This window comes from Tympanuchus pallidicinctus, unplaced genomic scaffold, assembly GCF_026119805.1.
Source record: "Tympanuchus pallidicinctus isolate F22 unplaced genomic scaffold, pur_lepc_1.0 scaffold25, whole genome shotgun sequence".
Taxonomy (NCBI): Eukaryota; Metazoa; Chordata; class Aves; order Galliformes; family Phasianidae; genus Tympanuchus; species Tympanuchus pallidicinctus.
The window spans coordinates 3,928,549-3,937,979 of NW_026294742.1; the positions used below are offsets into that span (position 1 = coordinate 3,928,549).

At 43.6% G+C, this 9,431-nt stretch overlaps 1 protein-coding gene across 1 annotated transcript; it reads left to right on the forward strand.

The window, feature by feature from the left end:
• The first annotated feature begins 773 nt into the window (after positions 1–773).
• On the forward strand, positions 774–8,972 carry YWHAH (tyrosine 3-monooxygenase/tryptophan 5-monooxygenase activation protein eta). Its single transcript, XM_052689808.1, has 2 exons — positions 774–1,079; positions 7,530–8,972. The coding sequence occupies exons 1-2, from the start codon at positions 993–995 to the stop codon at positions 8,184–8,186; spliced, it is 744 nt and encodes a 247-aa protein (XP_052545768.1). The 5' UTR covers positions 774–992; the 3' UTR covers positions 8,187–8,972.
• The last annotated feature ends 459 nt before the right edge of the window (positions 8,973–9,431 follow it).

Sequence of the window (9,431 nt, forward strand, 5' to 3'; positions counted from 1 at the left end):
TGATGTTACGTGTCACCGTGTGCACTCAGAGCTGGGAATCTCTGAGGTGCTTTAGACTAGTAAATAGCCATTATACAGAAGCTTCGATTAAGGAGAAAAACAAGGGAAGAAGAAAAAGCACTTTGAGAATGTTTTCGTGGACATACCCACATATATTTGCTGGATTAACGCACGCTCTGTGGCTCAGTGGGTGAGTGAGTGGTTGTAGAAACACTGCGATCTGCTTTCTATGGAGCTGCAGCACGGCAGCAGGCAGGGCAGGCACGGAGCGCTGAGTGCTGCGCGGAGCCTCGGGCGCGCACCGCCAGCCCTGCACGCAGCAGCGCGTTGCGCGGCGCTGTTCCTTAGCGACGATCTTGACGTACGGCAGCTCGATCTCTTACAGAGCTCAACTATTAAAAAGCAAGACGCTGGTAAAGCTCTGAAAACGGGGACCAGAGCCGAGCAGCCGCGCCCGGGGCCGCACCGCCCGGCTCCGCAATGCCCACCGCCCACCTCCACCTTTGCAGCAGTAAAATGCAGCACTCGCAGTGCGCATGCGCCTCCCCCCGGCCGGCGCCCCGGGATGGCTATTTATAGCAAGTGACGTCATCTAGAAATAGAACGCGAGGGAGCAGCGCCCCCCTCCCCTCCCCTGCAGTCCCCTCGGCTCCGCCCCCTCGTTGCCTTCCTAGCGCGCAGGCGCAGGCGGCGGCAGCAGCGCGAGGCTCCGAGCCGGGCGGAGAGGCGCGAGCCGCACGCGGCGCCGAGGGGAAGCAGTGAGCGCGCGGCTGCAGCCCGTGAGCGCGAGGCGCCGACCGCCACTCGGCGCGTGAGGCGCGGCGAGCCTAACGGTCGCCCGGCGAGCGGGCGGGAGGCGGCGGCCGCGCTGCGCTCTCCACGCGCGCTCGTATCCTCGCACCGCCCGCGCGTCCCGAGGCGCGGACCCCCGCCCCTCTCCTCACCGTCTGAGGGGCTCAGCGCCCGGCCCGGCAGCCACCACGGAAGCGGCCATGGGGGACCGAGAGCAGCTGCTGCAGCGAGCCCGCCTGGCCGAGCAGGCGGAGAGATACGACGACATGGCCTCGGCCATGAAGTCGGTGAGTGGTGCGGGCGGCGTGGCGGCGGGGCCGGGGGAAGGGGGAGGTGAGGAAGGACGTCCGGGCCGGAGCGGGGTGGGTCCGGGCAGGATGCGCCCAGCCTGTGGCAGTGAGGAAAGGAGGGGGGGGTTGGGCGGGAGCGGGGCCGCCCGCCGGGGAATGCGCCCAATGTTCCCAGTGCTCCCGCCCTGCGGAGCCCCGCAGCTCCCGTCCCTCCGGAGCTGGGTTTCTCCCTCCCTCGTTTCTCTCTCCCCCTCGTAACGACGCCCGCGCCTCCCGCTCCATCCCTGCCCGGGGGTGTGGCCGGCCCTACGCCGCCAATCGGGCGCGGTGCGGAGCGGCCGTTTGAACGCCGCCCGCCTCGGGGCGGAGGGAGCATGCTGAGCCGCCCCGCCACCCCGCGCCTGGAGCTGAAAGCGGGCGGTGCGACCCATCCGGGGCTGAAGGGGCGCGGGGCGGGGTGGGATGGCCGCGGGGGGGCGGGGGGCTGAGCAGCGCGCGGCAGGAGGAGCCCCTTCCTTTTCTAGAGGGTTCTGCCGTAGAGGCTCCGAACAGGGGCCTCCCACGGGCGTGAGCGCTGCGATTCGAAGATGGAACTGTGGTCGCATCCGGGTATACGAGCTGCTCGCTGCACCCAGAATCTGTTTCCTAAGCTTTAACGTTGCCTTCTTGCCTCTTTTTGTAGGGTAACGTTCTCAGTGTGTTCTTACACAGTTGAATACTGATATGTGTTTTAACACTAAGCTACAGCTGCGATGAAAATGAAGTGTACTGACCCGTTTGTACTGGTACATAATAAAATTGGAGAATGACCAAACTGCATGTCTAGTGTCTCTTTTTAAAAAACAAAGCATATCTGAATTCTGAAGCCCGTGTAAATGCTGGTAAATGTTTAGCAAAGACCATTACAGTCTTTGTATTAATTGCAACTGATTTACTCTTGTTGATCTCTTTTTTTTTGTGAGCGCCAAGAGGCCTCAAGGGGACCCTGGTTTCTCTTGAGAAATAATGCTGCATGGTTTGAAAGAGCAGCTACAAATCAAGTTCAGTCATAGATTGATTCTTGCAAAAAGTCTCCTTCAGGGACTGTATGATGTATGTTACATCTCTTAAATGAGGGCAGGAATCAGATGTTTTATCTTTTTAATGTCTAACTGTTTACAGTGGCATAATAAACACCAGCATCAATCTAGTTCTAAAGCACAAATACTTCTGAGTATCTCAATATTAAATGCAGTTGATGTAAGCTGTCTTTCAGTGATATTATTAGAATTCCTGATACCTACCGTGAAGTAGTAACAGCTTCATTCACCTGGAGAACACTTCTCATCACTATTTCTGAAGGATGCAATCAAGAAATCACTAAAATCCACTGCTGCTCTGGAAGACACCATTTCTAGCTGCAGCTGGTAGCTTTTTTCCCCCAGGCATTGCTGGTCTGCAGGATGTCTATGGCTCCCTGAACATGTGAAGCAAAAAGAACATGGTTGCTGTGTGTCAGGAGATATGTAAAGTAGAAGTAACTGGTGTGTGTGTCTGTTGGCATCTTAAACTGAACTACTGCTCAGTTTGCACTCATTGAGTTTCGGTATTCTGTAATGCCATTTTGATCTGCAAGAAGTTGTATAATGATGAGCTTCTGTAATTTGGAGCTTGCTAACACTGTAGATGAGCTGTCTTTAGCATGTATGAAACGTTACAAGTACTGAAATACAAAAAAATTTAGCTGAATTTAAAGGGCAACAGTTGGCTCTTATTAGGCTGTTCATGTAATCTTTCATCTTAAGATTCGAGTTGATTTTATAGGTGTGAGCTGAGGCACGTAGTGCACTCAGATGTTAGACTTCCTTCAGCAGGAAGCCAGTGTTGTAAATCGGATATCTAGTCTCAATGCAGGATATTTTGATTTGAAAAGATTCTTAAAAATATTCACATAACATACTTGATTCTTTTTGTAATGGTGCTGTGTGAAAATGCTGTATTTCCAGCGTAATGGAAATGCAAATGGTTAATTTCAGCTCCAGGTATTTATCAGCATGTTTCTACAGCACACAATACTGTCAGCAGCCTGGCAGTTGCTCTTAACACACAAAGTGATAAAGATTATTGTAGCAAAAGCATATTTGTACAATATTTGGGATTTCCAGTGAAGAAAGAACATGAAGAGGCTCTTATCAGCTGTTGATATAAAGCTGGAGGAATACTCATTGTTCAGTCCTGTCTGTTCAGCCTTCTATAGAAAATATATATATAAATCTATAGATAATACGGCTGTTATAGCTTAAATAAGGAACCTGCTGTTAAAGAGTACAATTTTTCTTGCTGTTTGTTCTTAGAATTTTGCTATTTCTGCTTGTATTTGTACTTACAATAGAAGTACACTTCTATTAGTACCTATTTATCTCTGTAATTAAGTTGCTGTTATAAATCAATGGGTGTAGTCAATATTATTTTCATAGAAAGTACATGCATATGTAAAAGTGCCTCTAACCAAATTACATCCTTCCAAGGACAGTGGCAGTCTCACTGCATTAAGTGCCACTTTAACGTTCCAACTGTTTGGAGTAATGCATGTGGTAGGTAAAACCTGGCTTCCAAACACACTGGGGAAAAACGGGCTGTTATTGTAAGAGTGTTAAAAGTGCTCGTTTGTTGGAATAAATATTGTTCCAACAAATTACTGAGCAGATTGGGAGCATGAATGCTTTTGGTATTAGACTGTTCCAGAAATTGATTTTAAATGTTGATTATAAATACTAAATAGCTGAACAGTTTTGCTTTGTAAACTGAGTCAGTCTATTAATTCCAATATATAGTAGTGTGTAGTAGTTTTTTTTAATCTGCATTGCTTTTCTAGTACAGCTACGTAGCAGGTATTGAAGACTGAGATGAATCTCAGTTATGTGAGATGTGTAATTTTGATATGAGGCATGTGAAGGAGATTTACTTCACCCTGAGAATATTGAGTCTTGATATTATTGAATATGTGAATAACTATAACGTGAACAATACCCTTCCCTGCTGTGAGATGATTTTCACTGCGGTTTTATACTGTGAAAGTATCTGTCACAAAAAAAAAAAAAAAGCAAAACTAGAAGCCACACTGATGCAAGGTATTGCTCTGGTTTAAATGAATTCATCTGGTTTGTTCAGAAATAATGAACAATATTCATTATGAACCTTCTCAGGATAGTTTTAATGATTAAAAGTGGCTTTCCTGCTCAGGTACAGTCTTTTGCTACAGCAGCTCATTAAGGACTTGTCGAGCTCTGACAACAGTGTTCTTGCTAACAGAACAAGTGCAGTCACACACATGCAGTTTACCTGGACCGGACTGATGCCATTAGGTAACCTGACAGTGCATTCATCTGCTGTCAATTACAGAACCATTGCTTTGGTGAGTTTTCGATGTAAGATGAACTTGGCTTGATGTGGCCCATGTAGGATCACACCGTTGGAAGTCAGTTCTGCTCTAGGAAGCCCAGCGTTGTGGCCAGGATTCCCTTTATGTACTTCTACTTCTTTCTCAGTTAACCGTGAGAGCACTTGGACAAAGAGCTGAGGGGATACCTCTAAGTACTACAGAACCAACATTTTGTGGTTTTTTAACACTTGTGAACTGCTAGTAGATCATAGCCTGTATATTCAGCTTTATCTTTATCTTGCAGTCCTTAGCAAGATGATGCAGACTTTGATGTCAGAAGAATGTTTGCATAAGAAAAGTAGTTATACATCACAAAGTTAGTACTACTTTGAAGTCGTACTACAAACTTTTTTCTCTTAAGTGCTCTTTTTCCTGATAGCCACTATAAAAAAACAGTCAAAAAAGTAGAAGTGCATTTCTTAAGCAATCATCAACTCCAGATAACGCTATAGGGAGAATGGAAAACAAGAAACATTTCCTTTAGCACTTCAGGTTTTCTTTCCTACATCATCCCAACAGGAAGAGAAACATGTCTGTTTTTATATAATTTGCTGATGTATCTGAAATTGATAAAGCTGCTGATAAGCACTGCTTTCCTTTCATTCTGGCTTCTGGTAATATAGCTGTTTGTGTTGGGGCTGTAGGTGTGATTTTTATGTATGCCTGCACAAAGGACCAGCGTTCTTTTGGCTAGGATGGAGGCTAGTTTGCCATTTCTCCTCCAGAAATCACCTTTGAGTTGAGATGGAAAGGGTTCAGCATTAATGAAGTAACAGTGGGGAGGTGGGGTGAAAATGACGCTGACATCCTGAAGGTTGTTGAAAGATGACACTGGAAAGAAGAGTTCCACTGCAAGCATTGGAAACTTCTGCCATGGCGAGAATCACTGGTGGGAAACAGCTCCTGTTATGCTGAGTTCCTGCACTCCTGCTAGGTGCTGCTCACGTGAAAAATAATTGTCAGTTTTTACATTAAGTTAACAGCATCTGCCAAAGGGAATGAATGCACTTCTGAGTGTACTGATACTGACACTTCAGCTGTACCGTATCTGAAAAGTAATTCACTTAAACTTCAGTTATGGAGAAGGAAAGAAAGGTGGAAAGGCATTTAGGGGTCGATCTTTTGCAAGTGCTGTATCCTGTGCACGTGCAGCTCATGAATCAGTATTTTTAAGATGGATGTTGTGATACATTTTCTGCAATTGAAAATGAGTAACGTCTGAAGAGAGAAAATAGGCTAGGAAAAAATCTAGACTACTCTTCCGAGGCTAATGATACTGCTGTGGGATTACACTTTGTGTTGTGACAAATAGGATGAAACTTTGGAAACTGATAGCTTCCATCTCCATACGTAAATGCACCAGCTGTAGCATAGTAAACATGTAGGTTTGCATCGTGTTTTTTGGATGGTTCTTACGTCATTTGTTAGGTGCTGCAGAGTATTATTTAGATATCCACCACTGGAATGACCAAGTAATTATTAATCTCTGGTTTTGATTTTTTTTTAATATTATTTTTGTAAAAGCAAACACTGTCCTAACAGACTGGGGGAATAGAAAGGCCTAAGCTAAGCCTTCACATCCTGAGGGAATTGATCTTTACTAGAGATAATGATAGAAGTGGGTCTGACTAGAGATTGTGTTTGTTAAAATGGGGTGTGGAAGCTGTGAAGAAGCTTGTGACAATTACATCGAGTTGATTCCTGTGCATTTACCATGGGTAGGTTGTCTGTCATTGTATCAGGGTGGACACAGCAGTGTCTTTTGGAAGTTCAGCTTCCAGAGCTGTGGGGAAAAGGAATTTTGGAGGTAACTCAATTCAGAGTAATTTCCCTTTCTGAGAAAGTTAATTTTTATAATTATTTTTCAGGCTTGGCAGGATCCATGTTTACTGGAGAGTACACTGCTTACACAAAGAGTGTAAATATTTGTGACAGTTACTTGTACATTGCAAATTTGGCTGCAGACACTGTGTGTCATGGAAATATGCACTTTTTTGGGAAGTAGTTAATTTTAGCAGTGTGTGAGCAATGGTAGTTTCATCTTCAGTTGGAAGTGCACATCCTTACAATTCTAGTGACTTCCAATGCAACTAATTATGTGTAAAGTAGCGGAGCTGTGATTTTTAATTTAATTCCTATTAACTTAATTTCATGTTTGTAAACTTGAAAATCTGAACAAATCCAAGTGGGTGTAAGTCTGAAAGGCCTTTTTTCTAATCAGCACAAAGTGAAACAGGGCTAGGTGTAGTCTTGGATGTTCTACCCTTCCCTTACTGCAGCTTTAGTAGTAGGAACTTAGTTTTTTTCATAAATAAAAAATAAAGAATAAAAAAAGAACAAAAACTAAAAACCCAAAGAAAACAGCCCTCATTTGTTCCACCTATGCAATTTCCTTTATATCCTATCCTTCGAACTTGCCTGCAGCCACCAGTCAACGGAAATCAGGCTAACTTCTGTATTAGTGTGTAATGGCTCACTCAGTGAATGAAAGACAGTATGAAGCACTAATTCCATTTGTACTATGCAGAGCATAATCCTAATGGCTGCAGCGCTTCCATCTCTGCTGTTGAATGAAAAAAAAAAGCAGCAAAGGAAAGAAACGCAAGAAGTGCAGCAGTTTCCAGTGTCTGTGCTGTGTTCCAGATTCATAAAACTGATATTCTAGGTACATTTAAATTCATTGTGAAGTTTGTAGTCTGCATAATTATAGCTCAGACTTGTAGGAGTTAAATCCTCCAAATGCTTCTTTGTTACACCAGCCTGACTCACTCTTTTGGTGAATGTGCTTTGTAATGGGTTTTAAATTCCAGCTCTATTACAGCAGAGCTGGGGGGAGTTTCATTCTTTTGTGTCTTGACTGCAGAAACAGCTTTCAAGCTTAAATGTTAGAAACTGTTTTCTGGCTAGAAGGAATTTTGAGATCCAGAAGGAATTTTGAATGTTGGGTTTCATGATGGAGGTGCTGAAGGAAACTTGTTATTTCTGAAGATAAACCATTTGAATTTGATCTTTGTGTGTATTTTCAGGTAACTGAGCTGAATGAACCTCTCTCAAATGAGGACAGAAACCTGCTGTCTGTAGCCTACAAGAACGTAGTTGGAGCTAGGCGATCCTCCTGGCGTGTCATCAGCAGCATAGAGCAGAAGACTATGGCTGATGGCAATGAGAAGAAGCTGGAGAAGGTTAAAGCCTACAGGGAGAAGATAGAAAAGGAACTTGAGACAGTCTGCAATGATGTTTTGGCTCTCCTCGATAAGTACTTGATCAAGAACTGCAATGACTTCCAGTATGAGAGCAAGGTTTTTTATCTGAAAATGAAAGGAGATTATTACCGCTATTTGGCAGAAGTTGCTGCTGGAGAGAAGAAAAACAGTGTTGTGGAAGCCTCAGAAGCTGCCTATAAGGAGGCCTTTGAAATCAGCAAAGAGCACATGCAGCCTACTCACCCAATTAGGCTTGGGCTGGCGCTCAATTTCTCGGTGTTCTACTATGAAATCCAGAATGCTCCTGAGCAAGCCTGCCTTTTAGCCAAACAAGCCTTTGATGATGCCATAGCAGAGCTGGACACACTAAATGAGGATTCCTACAAGGACTCCACTCTCATCATGCAGTTACTTCGAGATAACCTCACTCTGTGGACGAGTGACCAGCAAGATGAAGAAGCAGGAGAAGGCAATAATTAAAAAGCTTTCCTCTGATCTGTCTTTCATCCACTTCACAATCCCTGTCATCACCAATATTACCTTGCCACAGTCACACTAAATATCTAGTGCTAAGCATATCTGTATTGTACAGCTGTTCAGATTTGCTGTCCACTTTATCAAGAAGCAGTTTCAGATGAGCCTTCATGGGTGTTGATGGATTGATTGGTTTATTGGCCCTAGTTATCTTAGTTGCACTTCAACAGTGCAGAAAGATACATGTATTTAATGAGGCATTTTTAGTTTGCCTGTTGATTAGAACAGATGGGAAAGAATAATGGAAAACGATTGAAGATGATTAGATTCCAGTTTCAATTTTTGCCATTTGAAATGAGCTGACTGTTCTGTTAAGCAGTACATTTTGTGCATGCAAAGTAAACTAGCCACCTCAATTTTTTTTCAGTCAATGCAAACAGTTAAGCTGATGTGAAATGACAACCCTGTTCATCAGTTTACAATAAACTGTTTGAAATGTGAAGTTTTGGTAGCAAATTTTTTTTTGCCTCTTAACTTATGTGCACAGTTTATTTTAATGCAGTGCATCTACCTAAGAGTTTTGATACTTGTAACCTTTTGCAATTGTTTTGAAGAATCATGAATTTATTTTTTGTAAACTCTTTGGCTGTTTAGTTGTCTGTGTATTCTGACAACACTATGTCAATATTAGCCCATGTTAAGATGGATGACCGAGATGCCAGACTTCTAAATTAAATGTTTTGGAATTAAATAAAATAAAATGCTGCTTCGGGGAGTATTATCTCTACATAAGCTGTCCTGTCTTTTGTTCAGAGCAAAGACTGAGTTACTTTGTACATCACTGCTAAGTTAAAACATGTCATTAATGAGAAGACGTCTCGTACACTAAAAACAAATGAGCAAATAACAGTGTGCTAAAAAGAAGAAAGAAGCCCACGGCAATCTAGAGTGGTACTGCTTACCTGAGGTAAAATGGAGTTTCCTAAGGTACGTGTTAGTTGGTTTACTGGGTAAGAGCAACTGTAAAGCAGTTCTGCTCAGAAGCTAAAAAGTAGCATAGAATATTACTTGTTTACACCAATGTAGAGACATATTTTCTTCTGTCTACAGTAACTTCTAAAGTGTTTTTTTTTCCAGAAGTGCTAACCACCAAATTGTATTTGCACATTAAAATTCCAGTAGTGTTATTTTGTATTTACCTAATTCTAGCAGAAGCAGTATTTATTCTTGGAGAATGCCTCTCTGTTCTAG